General features: G+C 38.0%; 1 protein-coding gene across 1 annotated transcript; it reads right to left on the bottom strand.

Annotated features, from left to right (window-relative positions):
- kdm4b (lysine (K)-specific demethylase 4B) lies at positions 1 to 27,033 on the bottom strand. Its single transcript, XM_077607453.1, has 22 exons — positions 26,900 to 27,033; positions 24,984 to 25,387; positions 23,950 to 24,125; positions 23,770 to 23,884; positions 22,224 to 22,417; positions 20,379 to 20,428; positions 15,930 to 16,033; positions 15,392 to 15,529; positions 12,793 to 12,989; positions 11,926 to 12,173; positions 11,680 to 11,840; positions 11,408 to 11,546; positions 10,084 to 10,244; positions 9,513 to 9,717; positions 8,717 to 8,793; positions 8,559 to 8,614; positions 8,035 to 8,143; positions 5,195 to 5,383; positions 4,114 to 4,290; positions 3,852 to 3,971; positions 2,499 to 2,591; positions 1 to 1,877 (listed from the first exon to the last, which is right to left on the bottom strand). Exons 2-22 carry the CDS (start codon positions 25,356 to 25,358, stop codon positions 1,335 to 1,337), a joined length of 3,627 nt encoding a protein of 1,208 aa, XP_077463579.1. The 5' UTR covers positions 25,359 to 25,387; positions 26,900 to 27,033; the 3' UTR covers positions 1 to 1,334.
- Positions 27,034 to 27,084: the final 51 nt, after the last annotated feature.

The raw sequence follows: 27,084 nt of genomic DNA, 5'->3' as shown, positions 1-27,084 counted from the left end.
TAGTGACAAGCAAGCAACTTTAATTTGAAATGCAGGTTCTTTCATGATGATCTTTCACATTTGGACACAAAACCAAATATGCTCTCTCGGGTATGATGGGCAGATAGGGGGGTATGATGGGCAGATAGGGGGGTTTCATGTTTGACATTTATAGATTTCCATCAAAAGTTGCAAGATGCAACCTGTGCATATGTACAAAGTGAATTTGGGAAAGTAGTAAGTCAATCAGTAGGTAAGATCCCTGCAGCACAAGTGGTCCAAAATCCATGGGTTTGGGGTGCTGCTACAAAAGTGATCTGCCATGGTTAGCTTGTAAAAATGTTTAAAATGACAACATTTTGTGACTTCAATTGAAAAGATAAACTGAAAAATATATCAACTGGAATCATACGACATAGAGACTATACATAGGACTTTAGATCATCACACCTCCGGGTTTCCATGCTTATACAACACATTTCCTATATGATTTGAATGGCCTATTTGAACTAAGATTATCACATCAGCAGTACAAAGCTCTCAACTATATTTGTATATGGAGAAACCCTGAGACATGTTTGCAAGTGATAACTTGGGAGTCACCAAATGACCACTAAATAATGCCAATAAATACAAAGATTTTTTTGCTTACTATTATAACATGTTCACAAATGAAGCAATTCCTTCTGTGGGCTAACTCAGAATATCTGAATATGCTTTCTATCTCCTCTTACTCAATATCTAAGACATTTAAATACTGACATTACCATAAATACACGTTAATCCTTCTTCCCTCTCGCAGGGAAAACACTGGAGTGAAAATGTTATCCTGTATGAAATTGTAAATAGCTGTAGCTTAAAGGCTACACTCAGTTTGACGGGGGGAACAAATATATATATATTTGCTGCTGGTTACTTGTTAAAAAGAAAACAACAGAAAACTATGTACAGGACACACCAAATAATTATTACACCTGTCCCCAATGATGTGAACCTCTGCTTAACGAATATTGCAATGAGGTACTGAGTTGACACCACCCAGAGACAACAAAAAAGTATACAGTAAAAAAAAAAAAAAAAAAAATTACAAAAAAAAAAAGAAAATGACTGCCTCCACCAACCACACCAATAACAATATTAATAGCTGTAATAACAGTAGGGGCAAAAAGGGGCGGGGAAGCCCTGTCTCCTTTATCTGCTGCTGAAGCACCACTGCAATCAAACCAGTTCAAAAAAAGTAACGTGCATTAAAAGGGTGCTTTTATGTCTCGGAGAGCTAGTGCGAGATGTCCATGTCCAGTAATGCCTCCACCTCTATTAACGTCCATCACATTGGTGTTGCAGAGTTGAGTTGTCTAAAACAAGCCCTCATCCTGGGGGAAGTGTGAGTGAAGGAGGGTCTCCATGTAGGAGACGTAGCCACTGCTTGGCATGTAATTGTCCAACATGTTCTGCACGGTCGCGGGCAATGGTATGGGCGGAAGCGGAGCAGGGGACGGCGTGGAGAAAAGGGGGTCGGAGTTCAAGTGGCAGGGGAAAGGGACCGAATGGGTTGTTAGTGCGGGGTCAGTGTTCAAATTTGTCAAAACGTGGGACAAGACTCTACCCGTGTCTACCAGCGTCCCCGGAAGCATTGGAGTCGCGGTGTGGGGCGCGGGGCCTAAGGATGAGCTCGTGCCGGCGGAGGATCGGACGTGCGAGGCCGGCACGGTGCTCGTGATGCCAAAGTGCTTTGATGCTGGCGCTGCTACGGGAAGGGTCGGCTGGGGTGGGGGTATCGTTGCCGCGGGGGTCTCGGGGTGCGGAGTAGAGGTGGAAGTGGACGGCAGGCAGCGGCGCTTGGCTGCTCCTGCTTCATCTGTTAACGAAGAAGTATCCTCCTGGGACGTAGGTATGGCCTGAAACGAAATACATATATACAGACTTTAGCATCCAATACATCAGCTCTTCCCTTCAAAATTAGTTTAATTCAATGTAATTATTCATTTCAAAGTCAAAGTCAAAAGCCTTTATTGTCATTATACAACAGCTATGTATAACGAAATTAGTGGTGCTACTCCACAAAGTGCGTGTTTCCCGATAAAAACATAATTTAAAAAGTCATGCCCAGAAAGGTAATTCTAAAATAGTTTGTGTCTTTTTTGTCTAATTTGTCTCTAATAATTGGTTATTTGCCACATTCTTTGTGCATTAAAAATTGGTTCTTTCTGTTATAAATAAGGAATTCTTCAAGTTCATTAAAGGTGGTTTGAAGGCGACTTCATAAAAATATCAGAAAATATTGGATATCATAAAATGAAATCTTAAAATTATGACTCATTAACCACTTATTGACCATACCGAAACATTTCTTTCAAAAAGGATGTTTTAATGGTGGGCCGTGAACCCACCAGGCTTATAAAGCACAGCAGGGGAGACCTGGATGCTATAATATTCCTGAGACAAAACAGCTTGAACAGCGGGTATCGATTAAAGTAACTTTTCCATGTCCCCTTTAAATCAAATCAAACAATACTCACAAGACGGGTCCTGACCCTCTTGGGGAGTTCCTGGTCCAGCAGATGGATCTCTGATTGTTTTAGCAACAGCTGGCTTTTGTCTTGAAACTCAACCTGGGCACATCATAGTCATTTTTTTATTAATATGTTTTAATGCATCTTGAGGCCCATTATGACAAAGCTACCATTTAATCATTCAAGTTGGCGCAAATCGCAAATATATTGCGTGTCATCAACTGAGGTCAACAAGTCATTGACACACGAGTGCTAATGTAATAACATGATTGTCAAAATGAAATGTTTATGTTCAGTCAGCAAAAAGAGAAGTGAAATATAGCAAAATATATAACATACAAACTTAGATATTTTCATCATCACTAGGGATTTGTATTGTTAAGGTTACCAGTTACCACTCAGTACTTCTTGTTAAGACAATTCCAGTGAACCAATAATTGAAAAAAGAAAGAAAAAAACACCTGGATACAAACTTTGACAAAAACGCACCCCCTACCAGATGGAGTATAATTGTAATTCATATTTAAGAATATTTACATTTTTTTTTCAATTTTTTTCACGGCTAAAGTCAGTCTAGGGCTCAGCAGGTTAAGAGTATTTTAGCAGAGAAATCACTCAACTCATATCCCCTCTAAAAGAGCCTACCTAAGAGGTCCCCTGATTTAAGATGGTCATTACACCACTAACTTAACCTACCTTTCGAGATCTAGCCTTTTATATGTGATATCTATGGGGCAGATGTACTAACGGCCCATGGTATGATGGTTGCAAAGTAAATGGAGTTGTATTAATTTTACACAATGGAAAGAGTGAAGTTTTATTTTTGGGGTTTGAGAAATGTAAGGAATGACAAATGCCTGTAATGAGAGATAAACACGTTCAATAAATGAAAATTGTAAATGCTGATAAAGACTCAAAAAATCCCAGTTGAGAGCATCTTTCAAATGTTGAGCAACCTGCTCACGTGAAGTCGCAAACAGATTGCACAATGTTTTTTATAAAGCAATCCCTTTTTTCCCTCAACAAGAAATGCTGAGGTTGCACTAATTAGCATTTAATTAAAATGAAGTCTTATTATTTTCATTCGTTGTTTGAAATGGCCTAACAGTAAAAATTTGCTCCGTGTATAATTTAACTTTAAGTTAACTGTTAAGAAGAACAATCGATAATTTTGAGGTGAAAGTTTATCTACTCGTGCATTCATTATTGCGCTTTAACCAGAGAAAATGATATTTTAGCAAGTACTCCATTAATCTTTCAGCATAGTAAATACTAAACTATCTTACAACCGCAGCCTAGAGGTATTTTTTACCCTCCAAATAAGGACATTCAAGTTTCAATTGACACATTCAAGATTACCTGGTAGACCTTGTGTGTGTGTTGTCTGACAAAAGAAGCATTGAGTTCTTGACCGTCAAGCATAGTGACAACAATCACCTCGCCAACATCAGGCGGACCTCTCTGCAGGCAGTCGTGACTCTGCAGGAGAAAGAAAACCGATGAGATTCATATTACTAAACTCGCACAAATAACGTAATAAAAGTCAGATGGAGGTCTTTAGAAGCTCCATTGTATGCCTTGTATTTTTACCACACATCTCCATTGTAGGTAAGCGACTCACAGTTATGTTTTCAGGGAAGATGTTGTCACAGTATGAGCCGTCTTCAAAATTGACCTCGTAGAAGGTTTGTGTTGCCATGCCGATGATGGTACAATGGTAATACCAGCTATCCGTGTTGCGGCCAATTACCCTTTGACCCAGGCTAGGGGCTTTTGGGACTTTGACTGGAGTGCGGGTCTGGAGACGAATAAAAATGCAGTCAATGACAAAGACTCGCTCACTCACTACCCTGCAATACTATAGGTCAAATAATAATATACACCTAACACCTTGGTATACACAAATACCGGTATACACAAATATTTGGAAGTGCGCTAACATAGGTTTCAACTGCAAGTTGTCACTTTTGGTCTTTTGAGATTTAAGTAAAACCTTTACCTTTTCTTTTATTGGCTATTGCTTCAATCCAAAGTTATGGAAAATTAGAATTGAATTAAGCAGACATTCCTATTATTATTATCCTATTACTATTTCCCAAATGCGGGATGAAATAAAATTCTAAACTAAACACACATTCCTATTATGCATTGCATCACCCAATAAGAATCAAGAAGAGAACCGATCAATATGTAGGACCGATAATAGAATCAGAATCAGTAGTGGGTCTAAACCATTTCCATTTCAAATTCTGGGTTATTTTTAATGCCTTGGAAATTCTTTAATGCCCTTTCTGCCCAGCTTTGTACCTGTAGATATTGTGATCCTTGCGGATTTGTGGGATCTCTATTCATACGATCACTTGCACTTCAAGATTTACTGCGAAAATGTCACAAAAAGCTTATTATAACACCTGAACTACAGTCAGGGTTTATTTGAAGCTCTAAATGGTGGAAGAAGTGTGCTGATTTGTATTGAACAGGGGTTTGAAAGGGATTAATTCACTGCTAAAAAAAAAAAAAGTCATATCCCCAGTTCCATGTTTACTTCCCCTATCGAATTATATCTGAAGAAATTGCTTTCAACTGATTTGTACCGTTTGTGATGGTAAAATGGTCTAAATGCTTAAGTTTATTCTACATAAAGAGGTTCCTGCTTGCCCGGGAAATGTCACAGTATACATTCAAAATTTGATTGCTAATACCTTGAGCATCCCTGTCCGATGCCTGTGGCAGGTGACCGACACAACGTAGGGCCAATCAGCTGGTTTCATGATAACCCCAGCAATTTGGGCACAGGTAACATGGAAAGATGTTGCACAGTTCTCCTCTGAACACTGGATGCAAGCACCACGGTTCTTACTGTCACTTTTGCCATGGCAGAAGACACACACCTATAAAAAAGAGGGCAAAAGACAAAGGACACTAAGCACAGTATCCATTTAACGATTTGTGAAGGACTTTGTAATTGGTACCATGTGAATAAAAAGTCAATGATGTTTTCCCATCTTGGCGTCCTTTTGGGAGTCTTGCATCACCTGCTGCATCACAGCTCTTGCACATGTTTACAAATAGCCCTTGGAGGGCATCCATTGTACAAATTGCTTTATTTCCTCAACTCTTTGTGGGAGTTAAAGCCCCAAGTTATAGCCCCAAGTCTCCCACAATTCTGGCTTTTGCTGCAATTTGAGTATACCTGAAATGAGTCCTCATTCCAGGCACAAACATTTTCCAATCACAAGAATTCCTTGGGCACCCTCAGTGCTCCATTTGTACCCCACTTTAGTTCAACAGAGACACAGCATTAGTCGTTCCACCATTCACATGTAACCAGAAAATAAAAGAGAAACACTAAATGCAACTAAGCAGGAAGACAAAAAGGTGCCAGAAAGAAAATTGTTCATATGATAAAGTTGTTATCAATAGTGTATTGAGTACCTTTGTAATTCACAATAAAGAAAATTATCATTGAATAGAATTGATTCCAATACAGTGTATTGAGGACGTCTGGATTTAACAATCATTGTGTTAGAAGACAGTGTTCAAAAATCTTTAGAGTGGGCAGTTGGTTATTGGTCCTAAAAGTAAATATAAAATGAACGAATTGAATTATTATTTTGGTATTAGTATAGCATATTTGTTGTCCAGGTGAAGTTAGGAAGTAATGCTAGCGTAAGAGAATAAGTATAGTTGTATGATGGTCAAATAAGAGAATCAAGGTGGGGAAGAAAATGACACTTGGTTTGAGATCATGTCTGGAATTAAGACTCAACTAGTTTGAGTTGAAGACTTCTATTGTCAATTCAATATTTTCAGGGTCCTTATGAATAAAATATTGATGAGTCGATATTTTTATTTTGTGCAAGTATATTAGTAACAAAGAACATTATTATTAAGTATTGAAAGTCCAAGTTCTCGTTGAATATTGCAAGTTGCTGAATAGTACGAACTCGCATGTTGAGTGTTCACATTTGATCAGCCAAGTCTTGCAAATCACGCGAACAGAGATGTCTCTTATCTCCCTTGATCTTTTAAGACACGCTAGGAAAACCTGCTTTGACAGCACTTTGATGTAAATGTCACCTAGCCTGTCTTTTGATAGATTATTCACAAAATAGTAAAAAGAGAGAGGTGACATTATTTGTGATTATGCAGCAACCGTGCAATGACGTTGCCTGTGAAGTGGGATTAAAAAAAAGGGAGAGCGGGAGCAAAATCCAAGAGAGAAAGAGAGGGGCAGCGAGCATGATAGAAGAAAGGAAAGAGAAAAGAACAGTAAAATTTGAAAACGTAGCATTTAGCATTAGCTTGCGTGGGTTTTGTCCGGCTACTCCGGTTTCCTCCCACATCCCAAAACATGCTTGCTAAACTGGTTGAACATTCTAAATTGCCCATTGGTATGAGTGTGATCTTAAATGGTTGTCCTTTGTCTCCTTGTGTCCTGCGATTGGCTGGTCACCAATTCAGGGTGTCGCCCGCCTTGTGCCTCTAGTTGGCTGGGATAGGCTCCAGCACCCCCTGTGAGCCATGGTATGGAATATGAATGAATAATTCTCTTTCTAACTCATACCTGTCAACATATGTTTTTCCCCATATTTTATACGTTTTTTGATCATTTCAAATTGTGTACGCCGTATAACAACTTTTGTACGGGATTTTTTTCAAGTACGTTTTTTGTAAAACGGATCTCGTTTTACGCATTTCGGCTCTAATCCGGATTGTGTCGGTCACTGGTAGCAGACGAAAACGTCATCGTCAACTGCTAATATTGTCATACTTTAAGCATGATATGCGCACACGCATTCCCCTTTCACACAAAACAGGAAATGATTAAATCATTTCCTGTTTCGTTATGTAAGCAGCAACGAGTCATAGCGCTTGGGTCCGAATACATTCACGGTCGCGTCACGACAACGCGGCGCGACCATAACACTTTTACGTGCACCCTATGTGAGTAAATATGTGCCGCGTTGCATTTGTACGGTTTTCTATTGCTTAATACGGGGAATTCCAATCATTAATACGGGGAGGAATTGGCCCAGGTTGACAGGTATGCTAACTCCTATTCCCCCTTAAGTAATACCAATAGCCGCTTTTATCTGCAGGAAGAGAGGAAAGCCTTGGTTAAAAAGTTAGCTTTTGCACCATACAGTGAGTGCTGTTTGAGAATATTGGGTAGCCAACAATTTCTTATGTTGTATTTTTTAACAAGCTACGAGTTGTTTGTGTGAAGGGCCGGCAAAAGTCACACAGTGGCATACGGCTTCTCTTTAGTGATCTTGGCAGGAGAGCAGGAGCAATGAGTCACTTAGGAGCACTAGGGGGGAGAAAAACTTTGGCAATCGCGTGATTGCATTTTCTAAGAATGATTTCTATCAGCCCAATTCTGCAAACATTCACCTGAATATGAACGCCGATTTTAATCAAGCAAATAAGCTCATCAGATATCAGTAAGCAGTGAGAAATGAGTGCTGGAGTTTGGTTACAATATGCAGGGAGCTTCTACTGACGCCTGCCTGCCTGGGGAGTGTTCAACGTGACTTACCAGATTTTTCCGTTTATCTGGAACACCACTGACGTCCACTGGCTCCCTCTTGGAGGCATTGATGAAGCGAGCTTCGGCCACTGCAATGGCACAGATGATATGGACCCACCTAGTTCAAGAGTAGATAAATCAATGAAACAAAAACCTTTGATCTGCCAACATTCCACTTCAAACAACTATTATTCTTTTTGATATTTATATCACTAAAAATGTATGAACCCTCTTTAAACAATCTATTTGATGTACTTGTCATTTTACATTTAATAAACACAAATAATGTTCTAGGAAATTCTAATGTGCCACAAAAAAATGTATTGCTTTTATGAATGATACGGGTTGAATATGTTTACATATGTAAAAAAGTGTTTACATGGTTAGACCATGGAAAAGATGTTTATATTTCTAATGAAATACATGAGATTTGTTAGTGTCCAGGAAAAATACTCTTAATGCTTTCTGTTGCAAAGTGGGACAGTCATCTCCACACTTTTTTTAAACATATAATTATGTAATAAATAAAATACCTCTTATCAATTGTAACCTTCAAGGCTCCTCCTCGTAAGTTGCAGAGGCAACACTCCTGAAAATGACAATTGAAAGGACAAAATTATGGATTTTTAAAAAAATAATTTCACTTATAAAACAATAAATTATTGGATTTGTTGAAATCAGTGCCACATACCATTGCCCAGGCACCTGCCGCACATCTGGAGCATTTCCACTCCTTTTTTACGGTGTCTGGGTTTACACCAAAACAACCTGCAAAAGAGAAACCACGTTACTTCAGAAACCATACACAAATTGATAAAGAACAAAAGGAATATTTTCAATGCCTGTTTATTTTCTTAGCCTCTGCCAACTAACGAACTCTTGTTTTTAAAATGTCTATCAAGCTTAAGTTGGCAACTAATGAACTCTTGTTTTTATATTGACTATGAGGCTCTAGGGAGAATAAGAGCGGAGGAAGATTGTTGGATATTTGTGAGGTTTTGTTTCATCAACATAGTTGTTGTGCAGCAGGATACAACTCAAGCTGACATTGAGGCTGTCATTTTGTATTCTGAAATTGTGGTGTCAACCTTTTTTGGAATCTAGTTGGCACGAGAAGAGGTTTGTGATCATGAGTCTTCTCCACGCTTCAAAACATTATTCGTTAATGGAATAAATATAATAAAACAACTTGAAATTAAAGTCAGACAATTTGCTGAAAGTTTTGTTGAATCCTACTGTTAATCCCCACATTCAACAGGTATAACATTACAATTATTGTGACAAGATAACCTTTTAAAGCACCACAATGGGGTCTGATATACAATCAGCTTCTTTTTTACATTTAATTCAACTGCGGTGATGAATAGAAATAACAGACGGTGATGTGCAGATGTGAAGAATTGGAAGAAAATCTACTCCATTTTGGACAAATGCAGCCAAATTACAAGTGTTCCGTCTAGTTGTTTAAAATGTTTTTTTATACTTACTGGCATGAACCTGCATGTTGCATGAGGAGCAACGTATCAGGATGCTGGTTCCATCCTCCCCAATGTAGTTGCTTGTGGGAGGAGGTTCAGTGCTGCCTGTGCCAACACTGAAGCACATCTCAGGGACTATTGGTCGGGTTCGACTCCCGTGTTGAGGAACTAAGGTCTTTTGGCCTTCATTTGTATCGACCTGTTCATTCATTGGCTAACAAGACAAAAACAATATAAATGATCCTGCAAATATCCCAAAAAAGCTATTGATTTTATGTCTAAAATGTATTTTCCTGTGTCTGTATTCTCACCCTCTTGCCACTGTGACAATGACATTTCTCGAATATGGGATGAATAAAGTTATGTAATCTAATCCAATTTGAACAAATATAACTCTTAAATATAGAAGTTCCATGTTATTATAAAGACAACATTTCCTCCTATGACATATACACAACGATTTATGTGGCATTCCTCTTAGGCATTTTCAATGAAAACCTCTTATTTTCTGTGGCTTTAAATTCAGTAATAACCAATACCAGTGTTTGGCAACTTATTATGTAGAATTCTGTGTAGGTACCTTTGAATATGGACAGAATATGGAGCAGACCGCACAGTACGGCTGGAGTACCGACACGGCAGAATTGAAGGCCTTCTCAGCCAAGAAGTTCCGGGAGCGACTTTGCCAGAGGTGTTCCTGTTTCTCCATGCTGCTTTTCAGTGTCAAGGATGAGGGCAACTCTGATGGAAAATAAATGTAATCCTGTTGAGAAATCTCAAGGTTCCCTTCTTCTTAATTTATAAAACCCACATATATCATATTTTCCTTTATAGAAACTATATGACAGACACTCCAAAATTGTTTCAACCGGCTTAAACAAGAAACTCTTCACGTTTGGAAGTATTGCTCAACACTGGAAATACCATTTTCTGATTGGACACAAATGTAAGAAGGAGTGGCTAAAACAATTTGGTCTCATAAGCTGAGAATCCATGTTTTAATCAATTTTCTTGAAGCTACTGATCCAAACAATATACATAAGCTCTGACAGGACAAAGGAAGATTTCTTAAGTTTCCATTTAATTAAACTTCTCTCATTAAATCAATTTCTTTTTCCTTTTATTCACAGCCTGCAGTTGGGCCTTCGGTCTTATATTTGATGTGACAAACCAAATACTTAAGTCACAATCCCGAGATCGAAAAATGACACTTATGGTATACTATGACAAACAAGCAAGAAAAGGGCATACAGTCTCTGATAGATTTCTACATGGTGAAGCGGTTTAGTTTGTTTTTCTCCATCCATCAGTGTCCAAACTTTGTTTTTGTGAGGGCCACTTACAGAAAAATCAAAAGGACAACGGCCAACTTTAAATCGTTCCACTTTCATTTGTCAAACAAAGGTTCGGGATCGGGTAAAAAATAAAAAATACAATAGGCTGCTATTGATGGCGATAGATGTCAAATCCGAATTTGACTGGGAGGGGTGGCTTTATAATTTACACTAGTGAATTCTACAGTTTCCTACATTGACCTCAATACTTTAGGTTTTGGAGAGACACTGTTCAAGAGACTAGTGTTAAAGCAAAGAAGTGAAACAGCTGCATTTAAGCTTCTTGTAGGGACAGTATCAATTCATATTATAGTAAATTTCTGCAGGCCAATAAAAACTGAAGTGGCTATAATCTGAAAACCACTGATCACAATCAATTATGCGGTGAACAACGCTCGCTGATATTTCAAATGCTGTATTTTAGTGGCTTGAGTTAGACCAATAAGCATGAGGAAAAGCAAGACTGGATGAATATATTAAATGTGGATGATTAGTAAAGGGATAAAAATGTTACATTTAGATTCACAGTTGATGAACAAAAATCCAAATAGCAAACAAAAATGATGATACCTTTGGAGCCACTTGGAGATTGCTTAACAACGGACAAAGGAGAACGCATGGGCGGTTTGGTGAGGGGGTGGCGTCGGCTCTTTTTAACTTTAGTCATCTTCATCGGGGTGTAGCTTGGCTCCGCAGCAGTTTTCTGTTTCTAAATGTAAAAAAAAAAAAAGAATATTACTATTTAATCCATTGAAGAGGCTGTTTCTGTACTGCGATCAATACAAATCATGACATTTTACAGGTCTTTTATAAGCACAATATCCCTTTACGTTGTATAGTACCTGATCACAATCGGTTTCCTCTGTAACATCGGAGGTGAAAGACCGTGATGCAGCAAACTGTTCAAACGCTTCTTGAAATCCAGTAATGGCTGTATTTTTCTGCTCTACCTTGACATCCTCTGTCGTATTCTCCATCACGTTCTGCTGCTCGGCCACTGTTTCTGGATTGGGGTGTGCATATTGGTTTATTTAAATCTAACCCGGAAGCAAAGTATTCAAGCTCCTAATAGTTCTTTACATTCTTACCATCTTCAGCTGAATATTCAGTTGCCCTTGAAGCAGCTTCTGCAGCCTCCAGTTCCTCACGTTCTATAGCCTCTAGGGTTATCATGGCTTCTCTGGCAAGACGCTCGTCTCTCTCCTGCTTCCGTTGGGCTTCTCGTTCTTCCACTTGACGTTGGTATTCAGCAGGATTTACTTCAATGCCCTCTTCTGCCAAAACCTTCACCTCCTCCACCTTAAGACGGCGCAACCGTTTCATTTTCTGCATGGCCCTGGCAAAGAGAAGAAAAAAATCAAATTTTTGCAAACAACTTCTGTTTTGTATGCCTGGCAATGCTAAAGGAGTCGAAAATAACCCAGAAATTATGAAACAAAAAGGTGTTTCAAGGCAGAGTAGAGAGTTAGGGTTCATGTCTATTTTTAAAAGGCAATTGCTGATTTGCATCATTATTGGAAATGTCCACATGAGGAATCCCCATTTAATTTCACCCCCATTTTGAAGACTGTTTTGCTTTGTTTTTATTGGATGGTACTGCAAATGCATGTCAGTGGACTGAACAGGTGTCCACATAATTCTGTGACAAGAATGAGTGTGAAGCCAAGTACGTGTTATGAATCAGGGTTTGATGAAAGCTCCGTTGAACAAGAAAATTAGCTGGCGGTCTGAAAAGATTAACATTCGAGTCATTATTTTTAACACTTTAAAAAAAATTACAACCATATTAGTTGCTGTGGACAAGTAAGGGGTTGTTGGGGAAAAATGGAAGTGCCATTTTCCGATTCAATCTTCTAATGTTGAAAATCATAGATGAAACCACTGAGCAAAATGCTTGACATTATCCTCTTTTTGAAAGAAAAAAACTGGATCACAAATGGAGATATGTGGCTCACCTTCGCAGAACGTTGGCTCTGTATGTAACACGATTCTGTCTCCAGTGCTCCAATTCTGGGGATGTGAGCTCTGTGACCCGAGCATGGTCCAATGATATGATTTCCTTTCCCTGCTTCCAAAGTTCATACCGATCTGGCTGGAGGCATCGCACAAAAACATCCATGGAGATCTTGACCATGTCCTTGCGGCAAGAACACTAAGGAAAAAAACAAGTGGTGCCATATTACATTATGCAGTACCTACACAAGGTGGACTTTCCAACTGACATGCAAAAATGTACCTTCACCCATGAGGAGTTTTACCACCAGTCATATCATTTGCTGCTGTAGGTTCATAGTCTTAAAAATTACAGTCTACCAGAAACTTTTAGAGCGCACCATGCTTCCTGACATCGACAAGTGTTTTTATTTTACAGAACGATTTGGCACCTACCCACAAAGCCAAACCTCCCAATCTTTCCTTGGAAGAAAAGCACTTGATATGTCAGAAACACAATAAGGACAGGAGTAGATTGAACATTTCCATTTTTACCCTAAATGTCTCGCAACAGTGAAATGCTTCACAAATGTCAAACCAGATGGAAAATTTTACCAAAAATGAGTGCGTTCATAAGTGCACCCCACTTCCACCAACCCCCCCCCCCTTTGCCAAGTTAATACCCAGTTGCATACACTCAACAGACTCCTTTGGCATAAAAGCAAAGTTTTGCTCTTCAAGCCAAGCAAAAGTTAGATTGCTTACTCTTGTGTGAAGTGTCAAAAATGGACTATAATGTTTGGAAAACATCCAAATGAGAAATATGTTTGGGAGAAAAATGGGAAAGATTAAGTATGCCATATAAGAAGGGGAAACAGCACCATGAGAAAAATATCCCAATGAGACATACGATTGAGAGAGAAAGGGGGAATGATTAAAACATGATGCTGGACTAGAGGCAGATAATAATATTCTGTTTCCTGGCTTGCTGTATTACTTTCAAGTTGTATCATTTTATGGCCTTCACGTTGTGCCTCGTGTTCAATTACTGAAAAACATAATGGGGTGCACTCCCCAGCAAAACAATATCCAACCAACATTGTATTTGGACATCACTTGACTGGCACAAACATTAACAGCAATGTTGACGTAACACCATGAGAGAAAGAAATAGATAAAAGGTTTCAATCATTGAGTTACCACTTCAAATAAAACTATTAAATGCCTGTGTATCTGCTCCTATAGTTTGAAATTTGAATCTATCATTGTAAAGGCTAACATATGATCAACTTCAGAAACTTGAATGCAAGTTTGGTGGATTCTATAGCCTGGAATGAAATTTGTACTCTGCACATTTATTCATTGCGATGCCAATGTTCAAACGACGTATTATATGCAGGGCTATTATTTAGAAATGAATGATCTATAACCTTCAAATTTGAATTAATGTCAAGTCTGTTAAAGACCCACAGCCATTTGGCCACACATTTAAGACAAAATGAGTTTCCAAGAGAAAGATACAAGACTTAGGAAGAGTAAGGTTTTTCCTCAAAACCATATGGTTCAGTGGAGGTGAACTCAGTAACAGTTGTAATACTGAAAACTGCAAATTAAAATCGCTTCAAGTCATATTTGCAATATACGGAGTTGAGTGTGGCAAAGGCAGCCTTTGGCCCGTAACATGTTTTATGAGCCTCTGCAGTGTGATTCTGATTATCATTATTACCCATTTCACCTTCCCCATAATGAGAGAATTAGAAGCAATGTCACAAGTTTTTGTCAGTGAACTTGAGTAAGCTGAGTTGATACACAGTAAAACATTTACAAGTTAAATACTTCTGTACAGTACATAATGTTGTAGCACTACCCAAATTTTTAGTGGCAGGGAGAGAGAAAAAAAATAAAAACTCCAATGCAAGTTTGCTAGTCAAATCATAAAGTTTGAATTTAATGTTGTATTTTCCTTCCCTACTTTTGACTGGTGGCCGACACGTACCCTTTGGCCCAAAGTCAGTTGGGATCAGCTCTAGCATACAACCCAATGAGGTTTCACAAAGAAGCCATCAATTTTGCACTTTTTTCTTTGATTATTATCAATTTAACTGCTTGTTTCGTTAATTTGTTAGAACACTCAACTCAGTCCACTGGGCAAGACAATTATTAGACACCAAAATGATACGCTAGAAACAGTTGATAATAATAGAGGCTAATTTATTTCATCATCACTACTATCTCTGTTCAGGACTTCAAAGTTCAGATGTTGCTCAAGGTAAAGTATTTGCTAAACAATGATGGGGCTGCTTAGATGAGAACCAGCTGATAAGCACCACACAGTGTGTGCAGTATCAATACTTGTGTTGGTTTTCATTTTGTAAATCTATTTAATAAACGCTTACAAGTACATGACAAAGGTGTCAGTCTCATTTTGCCCGACTGAAGGCCAGCATATTTAAAGTTTGGTGCCAAGTTAAATATGTATGTGCAAGTTGAACTTGAGTTCCAAACGAAGGCTTGTGTTAGACTTACAGCTATTTTTAGTAGTTTGACAATGGTGCTATATAGTCTTTGTATGCAATATGTACAAATCCAATAAACACTAAGATTTTATCAGAACCAGCTTACCTGAGTAGCCGTTTTGCCATAGTCAACCCAACGCAGAGTGGCAAAATTTGTGGATTCAGCACAGTTGAAGCCATGGTTGAAGCCAGCATGGTATCCATAAGGAAAAGTTATCATAAATTCCCCTTCCTTCTGAGTTACCTGTTTCCATAAGAGCATGAATTTAATAAACATGTTACCTTGCATCAACAAAACTTGCAAAAAGTGTGACTTAAGAAAAATACAGTCAAAACAATTTGCAAAAGACACTTTCATGTTACCTTGTGACAAAAAACTACAAATTGGTACACGTGTTTAGTAAACTTAAAGGGGGTTAACCTGGCTACAATTTCACATTAAAAAAAAAGAAAGAAAGAAAGAAGAATCAAAACGAGCCCTCGGCTACAATCTTACATAATTACATACACATACACATGTTCTTTAACATGAATATAAATATGTTCATTAATGTGCTGTCCCTTATTAAATAAATCAAACTCAAAACAAAGGACATGATAAATATTATGAATGTTAGCCTTCGATTATGGAAGTTGCTGCTTACCCTGTCAAAGGGAATGCTATATTTCTTCAGGATTGACGGAGATATCAAAGTCATCTTGTGGCGAAGGAAAGCATCACACCCTTGGGAGCTCCCCGGGAAGAAACCTGCAAGAGAACACAAATAATCCAATAAAACAACAAGAAGAAAAGCAAAGAAAAAGATTTACGGTGTACATGTTAAACAAAATCTTACAAGCCGTATCACTTTCATCAAGTACTAAGAGCATGTGAGATGTGCAGCTTGTACCATGTACAGTAATCCCTCGAATATCGCAGTTAATGTAGACTACACATGCCTGCGATACTCGAAAAATTGCGAAGTAGGGTTACCCCCTATTATAACTACCTTTTTTTCTCTTCAGTGCTGAATCCTAGTAGCAAGTGGCTTCCGTTTACGAGTTTCAGGGTGGATTTTCACATTTTTATTAAGTTAAAAAAACATTTAATAATAGCAGGAAAAAATCATGAAGTATTGAAATTGTGATAATCGAGGGAAGACTGTAGTATTAATAATTGAGGAATTACCACATAGCAACATAATTGTGATTGCAAGACTCGTATCGAAAATGTTATGTTCTCATGAGGCGCCCAGTGGTTTCTACCCTAATCTTCAACATATTTGCACATCTCTTGTGGTTAGTGTTAAAAACAGCACAGTGATTAATGTTTGCAATGACAAGCAACACAATTTTACAGTCAGAAGGAATCTCAAATGACACGTGTTTCCGCATCATTCAAGTTAATATTGTATCTTACACAAGGCCAGCCAATAAGAATTAATATTAGTTGATTTTATCAGTCGGACTCGAATCATTGACAATTAAAACCATCACTGCACCAATATTCATCATTTCAGTCTACTACAGCAAACTAATAGAATATATTATGTGTGAAGGAAAAGTGGAAAAACAAAAAAATAAATTAAATTAAAGCAGCAACTACCATCGAGGCAAATGTCAAAAGAGGTTTGCAAGTAAGCAGGAAAAAAATCGTGAAGTATTGAAATCGTGTTAATCGAGGGAAGACTGTAGTATTAATTATTGAGGAATTACCACATAGCAACAGAATTGTGATTGCAGGACTCGTACTGAAAATGCTTTGTTCTCGTGAGGCGCCCAGTGGTTTCTACCCTAATCTTACACATCTCTTGTGGTTAGTGTTAAAAACAGCAGTTATTAATGTTTGCAATGACAAGCAACACAATTTTACTGTCAGACGGAATCTCAAATGACACGCGTTTCCGCATCATTCAAGTTAATATTGTATCTTACACATAAGGCCAGCCAATAAGAGTTAATACCAGTTGATGTTATCAGTCAGACCCGACTCAAATCATTGACAATTAAAACTATGCACCAATATTCATCATTTCAGTCTACGACAGCAAACTAATAGAATATATTTATGTGTGAAGGAAAAGTGGAAAACAAAAATAAGATAAAATTAAAACAGCAACTGCCATAGAGGCAAATGTCAAAAGAGGTCTGCAAGTAACAAAACCATTGTGACAGCCCCATTAGGCATTCCTAGGACACCCATAACTGTCTTTTTTTAGGACCTCGTAAACGGTGACAGCATGAGCAGACTGGGGCTTTATAGGTCAGTGGGTGCTTGTTAAATAATGTTAGTACCCCTTTTCTCCCACTTTACATGTACAATGCCAGCTGCTTTGGAAAAAGAAAAGGATGTAATTTGATCCTAACCAAAAGCGAACTGTTTATATCAAAATAGGTAAGGAATTAGCTGCACATAAAATTGAAGAAATTAACTTTAGAACACTGATTGTTGTTGTTGATATCAGATGTTATAAACAAAAAATAAATCATGTGAATTTATGTTCACTCAAAATTTTTAAAAGAGGGCAAAACTTTAAATAATAAGTCGCATGTGAGTTTATGGAGGTGTATAATATTTATGTCAACAGTTAATAGTAATAGTAGTGATAAATATTCCTTGATTAAATAGTATTTGTTTAGTATAAATGATCATGTGAAATGTGGTTGCTGAAAGAATCTAAATTTCGTCAATTTGTTAGAACTATGACAATAGACAAAATTGACATTTTGGGCAAAGTTTGACAAGAAACACACTCAAATTCCTTTGAGGCAGCCATAACTTACTGACTGTCAGACAGGATGTCGAATGCCTGAGAAGCCTGCGGGCTTGTAAATTTTGGCCCGCGAGGCAAATTAAAATGGCATTTGAAGTTCTTTACTTAGAGCATTAAGTCTTTCCTCAAATTACATCTTGGAAGCCATAGTGACTGCGAGGTTAACAGTTTAAGCCAAGCCGAGACCATTATATTTAGTGTCCTCATTGAGAGAAGAATAAATAAAAGCTACCAATAAATCAATTTGAAGACCGATTACTCATCATACATTACACACATTGTTACTGTTCCGAGGCAAAAGGATACTTATTTCCTTTTTTATGTCATTTTCCAGGTAAAAATCAGTATATAATCGTTTATAAACTACACTGCGGCTCAGCGGTGGCTTTAGCGCAAACATTTCTGGCCTGCTACAAATACACTTTCACTTTAACAAAAAGATTACACTTTTCTTTAAAGTAAACGTTAAATATTTGCTGCAAGAATTTATTTTTATGTGCCAACACTAACTAGTCCTACAATAGCTAATGTATTTTTAAAATGAGAAATTAATTAATTTTCCATTTATCTTAGTGGATATATAGATCAAGGTGCACAATTTTTTAATATATTGCTTAGGTATTACATAGACATGGCAGATAGTCATTATTGGGGTTGTTCATATTTCATTCAATGTCAATGGTTGTATTAACATGTCAGTCATAGTTACAATAAAAGCAAGAGGCGGGAGAGAACAACATTGATTTTTTTTCCAAGCACCGAGAAGGGCAAACCATGTAGCTTTTAATTTAGTTTGGATTGTGCAACTCTTGTCACACTTTCATCTCTTGCATGACATGCAATCCACGAGGTAATCCTCGGAGATCAAAACACGCATACAAGGCGGTGGATGAAGATGAAAGGAGAAAGATTAGGTGGTCTCTATATTCTGTCTCTGCAACGTTTTTTTATGGATTTCAGATGACACTAAAATCACAGTGTAGCTCAAATGGTATTCAGAATTCAGAAGGCGTCATTAGATTTTGTTCGCAACGATTTATTTAAACGAATGCCAAAGATCGCAAATTACTTTTCAATTCATATACAGACGCTCCCCTACTTACGAACGAGTTAGGTTCCGAGCGATTGTTCATAAGTTGAATTTGTTTGTAAGTTGATTCAGTGCTATATTTTGTATTATAATTTATGTTTAAGGCCTATATAAGTATATTGCAGGTTGATATAAGTGCATTTGTATGTTTAAGGCTTGTATAAGTAACACGCATTGGTTTGTACTGAAAAAAACATTTAATAAAATGGAGAGAATATGTACAGTACTGTATAGAGAGAGTTGTACATATGTGCAACGCTCACCACTCTCACGCGCATCAAGCTTCGTTATTATTGCCACTCGTTTCAAATGAAATGGCTTGCCTCTTCCTTCCAACTCCCTCAATAGAAGCCTTTCGCTTTTTACCAACCATATTCAATAATGGATGCATGAGATATTTAATGATACAAATGAAAAAGGTTCTTTGCACACTGGAGATACATTCACGCACTTCCGCATTGCAACGAAGAAGAAGGTAGATGCTGGGTGAGCCGAGCTCTCACAGCGCCAGGCGTCGGTATTAGCGGCGGAAAGAAGTACTACTCTGAAAAAGGCGCGAAATACAAAATTGGACTTACAAAAGGATGCACACAAATGACCTCACAATAGGATAACGCACGACCACTTGCCAACGAGAAGTAGTCTTGAATTAGCGATCGCTCCGCTAACGGGAGCTAACAGGCTAAGGGGAAAAAACACTGAAAAAATGCAACGCTCCGCCCAGTGCTCCCAGAGACATTACAAAAAGGTAGTTGCAACCAGAGATATTACACGAGGAGTTTTGGGGGAGAAAGCAAGTGCCCCTGATGTTCTTATGAGCAGCCAACGAGAAGTAATCTACTACACTCCTCGTATTAGCGATCGCTCCGGCATTCACACTGAGTGACGGAAAAAAACACTGAAAAAAAATGCAACGCTCCGCCCAGTGCTCGTAGATATCTGTTATACACGAAAGAGATGCGGCAAAAAAGATAGTGCGCTACAATGATAAACAGCCTCTCATGTCTTGGCCACCTGGCTTACTCGTATCTCGAAATTTTTCTCGTATCTAGAGACAATTATTTGCTCGGAATTTTACTCGTATGTCGAGGTGCTCGTATGTTGAGGCACCACTGTATAAATATAAAAACCATGATTGACCAATGTGGAATAGAATATTTTCCCCTATGTCGCTTATTTTCACAATACGAAGAGTAGTGCAAAGGACACTTTAATCTAACAAAAATAAATGGTTCACAATGAGGTCTCACCTTGTGCCAGTCTCTCCAGTCTCTTGCCATGCTCTGGTGGGATACAATACCTGAATGATGAGAGACGGAATCATTAGCTTTAGGAATGTGAGCAACTTTTATAAGAATGCTGGGTTCTTATCCTCTCTAAGGGATGCTGGTGACTAACCAGCCAACAACAGGACGTAGGCAGGGTACACCATGAATTGGATGCCAACCAATCCACATAGGAAGGCAAGCCATTACAATGTTTTTAAAATTAAACACAAACTATGAGGCGGAAGTGCCATCTACCTGAAATTATTTTATTCATTAAGAAAATGTTATTTTTCAGTATCTGGTCAACAGCTAAAGAAATATGTTTGCTCAAATTCTCTTAAAATTGAGATTGAGCACAAACGCTTTTTCCAAAAGCCTTTTGTTGTTTGGAATACGAGGATAAAGTGACATGACATAAAATAAAGCAGAACAAAAATGATCGCGGGCACAACAGCACTGACAGAAAGAATGAGCTGGAAGAACAGGCTTTGAGAGATAGATCTAAATTATATGAGGGAGCAAAAGTTCATTTCAGTCAGAGATAGATAGAGACAAGGCGGCACACTGCCATCTGTAGGTTGATGTGACAGCTTCAGCTTTCAAAGTACTTTACCAATTTTGTAACAAACTAAAATCAAAACATTTCTGTCCATGGTTGGAAAGGGTATTGGCAATATTGATGATGAAAAACAAAAGAGAACAGGCAAATAATTTGATATGCCTATAGGTTTAAAAAGCACTAGGTAGTTTCAATTAAATGTAGACACTATTGATAATAAAATGTCTCTCTTTCCCTGATTGGTCCAGGAGTAACTGCCAAATTTTGTCTCATAACCAAAACAAAAAAAAGTGCTTGTTGTGGAGACCTATGTGTGCATGTAAAGTTTTGGCACAACTGCCATTAAGATTCTGATACTGTGCAATTCACATTACAATTAAATGTTCAAATCTGTTGTTTTCAATTCAGATTTAAATAATCATTGGGATATTTAGTAAATCATCATGTAATTTTCAATTATATTCCACTTTTAAGGACTATAGTTTCACAGTACATTAATATTTTAGAGCCTGGTACAATCTTGTGGTGACATGCTCCAATGGTTTGTTTTTAATTTCAGTAGAATTTCATTTTGTTCTCTTCAAATTGATTTCCCTTCAACATAATTTTATAAAATACATTTAAACTCATTTAGATAACTTATAAAAATACAAAAAGATCAATCCTAACCACCTTGAGTTCTGTTTCTATGGCAACCGAATGTCTGATGAGGAGAAAAAGTAGGGTATAGTCTGTATATCTGTAGCGGGTGCAACTCTAGGTCACTGTGCCATGAGTGGCATCTTAGCAAACTGCAGTGTGCTTTTCTACCCTTGAAGAAGAAATAGTAGTAATTGGTGTGCAGGGGGATGAATGCGGCTCTTTGTTTCTTATCATATTTTGTACATAGTGCGCCTCTTTGCCTCATTTCATGTTTCTCTTATTTATATTCTCTCTTAAACCACACTCAAATAATTAAAAAAGAACAATAACAAATAAAGGGAAGAAAGTGTTATGGTGAATAATACGGTTTTAATTGTGTGTGTGTGTCTGTCTGATTTGGCAGCTCATGGCATGGTGTGGCTCTTTGACTCCCACAATTTAATTTTTTTGCTCTGTGTCTAACTTGTTCACCAAACCTGAACTAGATGGAGCTGTGCTAAAGGAAATTCCATACAATAATTAACCAATATTGATTTATATTTAAAGGCACATCAGAAAATTGAAGTCTTTTAGTTACAACTTAGTGTGATTAAACATGGTATGGATCGATTGATTTAGCGACTGACCAAGACTTGGGCTGTCCAAAATGAAGGTAGTTGATGCTGTAGAGATCCATGTCTTCAGTGTGCCAGGCAAAGGTGGTCTTCCACATGCCGAAGTACAGATAGGGAGTGTTCACACCATCTATGACGATCCCACACTCCTGCTCCACCATATCGAGCAGTGTGTTTAGATGGCCAATGTTCCATTCCTCAATGCCCTGATCGGGGAAAGAATAACGTCAGTTCCAAACAAAGCTCCTAAACAACTTACTAAAGCTTACATTTGTGGTTACACCACTAGATGGTGGAACAGCCTTGAGCTCCTTTTTGTAAAAGCACAGTGGTCTTCACCACATTCAAAACCAAAAAGTATAATACAGTGGTACCTCGTCATACGACCGCTCGTTTTACGGGGGAAATTTCGATCGAATAATTCGCCCGTTATGCGATCAAAATTTCGTGATGCGACCAAGCCAGGTCTTTTTTGCATATCTTTCGTGTATAACAATATTTACGAGCACGGAACTAATTAATTCAGACGAGTTTCTCATACGACCAGGAAACGCACAACGCGCATGCAAAAAGAGGGCTTTCTGGGTAATGAAGTATACTCCTGCACACATTACCCATAGGCAATGGCAACCTTTCTCAGAATAAAACTTCATTACCCACAATCACTACGTGGGAAGCTCAGCTATGTCATTTCCTGTTATTCTTTCTTAGGAAAGGTCCCGCGATCGTTCCTTAAAGACTATTTCTCGTTGGCAAGTGGTCGTGCGTTATCCTATTGTGAGGACATTTGTGCGCATCATTTTGGGAATATTTTGAAGGCAATACAACAGCAAACAGTCCATCGATAGCGAACGTGAGGGCGGAGGCGTGGCAAACCGCCAACCCGAAAAACAAAGGTAACAAAAGATTACAACAAAATTAGAATTCAGTTTTGTGTAAAGTTACATTAAACGTATGTTTGAGTGTCTGTATATATTAATCCAAGTTAATTTAAATTTGTTTGTTCCGTTTACGAGTGCGTTGCCGTGGGAAAAAAAAGGAACCCCCCGCCCACGCCCCCAAACGTCTCTGTCTCCCGTCGGCGAAATCTGCACAATTTTAGTTAGATTAAACACATTTTATTACTATTAAACCACTAGTTATGTGTTACTTTGTTAATAGATGGCGAATTAGAAGAAATAAAAAAAATCCAATCCAATATCCTGTTTTTGGTGTTTTTTTCAGAGGGCTGGAACGAATTATTTAGTTTTCCATTCATTTCAATGGAAAACGTCCGCTCGAGTTACGAGAATCTCGTCATACGAGCTCAGTTCCGGAACGGATTAAGCTCGTATCTCGAGGTACCACTGTACTGACTTGCATGGTACTGAAAATCTTCAGCAATTGATGACCTCAAGCTAATACAGTAAACCCCAGTTTGTTCTTGCCACTGATGCGTCATTCAAACATGTTCAAGGTTGCTCAGCGATTAGAGGGAAATTATACAGAACCACATGATGGCCAGCAATGTTTTATGAATCATTAGTTTGTTAGTTTCCTATTTTATGGCAACACTCACCTCATCATAAATTGACCCACTAACGTCTGCGCCATAGAGGGGTGACACAAAAGTCAGGTTCTTCCAGTATTTCCTCTCTAGGTCATCAAAGTCTTTGTGCCGAGGCGTGGAGTACCTAAAACAGGGAAAGCGACATTATTTATCGTTTAAATTATTCTTGTGTGGAAGATGTTGACTTACTTCTTGCTGTTTGCCAGCTTGCGGTACTCTCCCACAGTCATGGATTTCTTTTGGATGTTGTACTGGGTGAACAGACCAGACTGACCAGTCACAACTTGCGAGATGGGGGCTGGGATCACCATGTCCTCAACAGCGTCATAGGATTTCCGAGGTTTCCAACCTTCAGGTGGAATTACCTAGTTGGGTGGGGGCATTAATATTTCACGTTTTCTAATGTGTTTATAAAGTCATAATCTTCAGAACATTTTTGCATGGATGCAATTTATATTGACTGTACATAATAGGAGCTACTGGGGATCCAACAGTACTTGGTTAGGTAAAAAGATGAGACACTTGAACATTAGACTAAGATTTGTTTTATATTTTAATTTAACATTATATTGCAGACAATGTTCCCTCTAATTTTTCATTATTAATACCCATAGATAACATGTTACAAGAATTTGCACAAATCTGACTTTAATTTTACCTTACCTACCATTTAGTCCATATTTTCCCATTGGAAAAATCGCTCACAACTTTACCTTCGCTGCATGTTTTTCAGAACAGACCTTTCTCTCTCGAAAAACAAAAGATGTCCCCCAGTTTTACCACTTGTTCTTGCATTTGCAGATATATATAGATATATAGATATATAGATATACATAGATATATAGATATATATAGATATATATATAGATATCTATATCTATATCTATATCTATATCTATATCTATATCTATATCTATATCTATATCTATATCTATATCTATATCTATATCTATATCTATAGATAGATAGATAGATAGATAGATAGATAGATAGATAGATAGATAGATAGATAGATAGATAATATATATATATATAAATATTAAACATTATATATAATATATAAATATATATATATATATAAAATATATATATAAACACGTGTGTATGCGATTAGAAAACATTTTTTTTTTTAAAGATGGACTGAAATTCCAATAAGTAAACTGTCATATAACGAAGGACACAACAATTGAATAAAAATAACAAAGTACATGACTTGTCCTCACCTTGGCCAGACCAGCACGATGAGCTCCTTCACTCTCCATGTAGACAACATATTTCGCGAAGTCTTTGAATTCTTCCATGGTTGGACGAAAGGTCATAATTTTGCAGTTGGGATTTTTTGTGCAGGATGGTGGGGGTGATGAAGGCATAGGCTCAAGGGGAACCTCAGAACCAGTAGCAGGGCCACTGGCGACATCTAGGTGTGGTGGCTGAGGTTCTGCAACTACTGCCATAGGAATAGGATTCAAAGTAATAGCTGTATCGGGTATTTTACCCAGCACTGGGTCCTGAATTGGAAACCCATTTTGAGCCGCGGAAGATGGGGGCAAGACTGGAATAGGATGAGGCATTGTGTTCATAACAAGGTTGGTCGCCATTGGGGTAAGAGTTTTGGGTTGCAGGTAACCTAGAGAAGAAAATGTTAATGTTCAGTGTTTAACACTAGTAGTAAGATTAAAAGGCAACGAGTCAGACAACTCAGCACAGCAATGCAGTCAATGGGGGAGAAAAAAAGTGAAGAGCAGCAGCTAATTTAGTTGTCAGACAAGTGAGTTGAGAAGAATATAATTGCTCTGTTTATTTTATTCATTTTCAATTTACCTCAACTGCATTGTGTGGCCAAACTATTATTTTTATCAGTGTGGTCTCCGAACAAACACGTTTGATGTGATTTGGTATAAGCGAAATGCATTCTGAATTCTATTGAATTCTTGTAATTAACCATTTCTGTATTTACATGCCCCTTTAAGACATGCTCTGAAGTCAACAAATATTCTGGTCTTGACCTGGTACATGCTTATGTGTTAACTGATAGGTTTATCAACCGATGGTTAAAATTTGTCTCGATGTATTTCTGCTATTGTTGTTGTGACTCATTTAAAATTCATAACCATTTTTTTCCCTGTAATGGAAAATCACATTGTTTATTCAAACTGTTTGTAAAAGTAGTGGTAATTTATTCTCTTATCCTACAGACAAACTAGATGCAGACACAGAACTGATTTCAAAATTGGATGTTTGGTGCACAGCAGGCCATCCATAACAGAACCAAAACAATACCTTTTACACCATATTATTTTAATGGCCAAGTAAAGAATAAATCAAGTGCAGTTCTTACACGTGGCTCCTTCAAAGAGAAACTTTTGAACAGCTGTGGACCACCAACAGCTGAGGACCACACTGGGTGTTTTCAGATAACATAACATTGATTAAACCCAACCAACAGCGATCGTGTAATCTTTAACCATGTATACGACATAGTATAATTGCGTGCATTAAGTCACTTTGGCCATTATTTTGTGCAATTGTGTGGGCGTAATGTCAACAGAAGACCGGCATATGGTGAACATTACACTGCCAGGATAAGTACTATGAGCACAACTGCCATCTTAAGGAGTAGTGACCGTCGTTCGTTGACACCAAAACAAACGTCGGCCTACACAGACCCTTTAAATTTCAGCTGTGTGATGAGCATTCGGCGTGGGGATGAATTTCTACTCATGTCACCTAATAGAGCTAAAGAAATGCTCATAATATCTTAACTAGGGTTCGATAACATTGGTTAGGGGGATGCTCCTTGATCAGTTGCTAACGACCTGGTTAGCAGTGAAATTGAGACGAGCGCTAGCATTGCCCGTGTGCAGAAGAGAATTAACTCTGTTCACCGATTTTCTACGAAAATCAAACAAACGTAAGCCTATAATATATACTGCAATTATAAATAGCACGTAGTAATGATCGCATTTCACATGGAATTCGACTTGGCGGTGCCCTTATCGAAAATATGTTAGCTCAAGTGAAGCTATGTGGTACGCGTACATGAAGGGGGAAACAAAACACTTTAGCAACAAGACGTGTTTTTACGAATAAAAAAAGTCAATACGCGGAAAAGTAAGGGTGCAATTTAAGCATTTCTTACCTCCTGCGGCGACGTGTCCCCTCTCTCAGTACTTTCCAGTCGATTTGTCTTTTTCTACAATTTGTCGGATCGATCTTCCTCTAGCACTTGGCAAGCTAAAGCCATTTTGCGTCACGCCCATCTCCCAAAACACTCTTTACCATTGGTTGGACGGCGCCAATAATAGAGCGCTTATCCTCAACTCA

The sequence above is a fragment of the Stigmatopora argus genome, chromosome 8 (genome assembly GCF_051989625.1).
Source record: "Stigmatopora argus isolate UIUO_Sarg chromosome 8, RoL_Sarg_1.0, whole genome shotgun sequence".
Lineage (NCBI taxonomy): Eukaryota > Metazoa > Chordata > Actinopteri > Syngnathiformes > Syngnathidae > Stigmatopora > Stigmatopora argus.
This window is presented reverse-complemented; position numbering and strand designations above follow the sequence as displayed.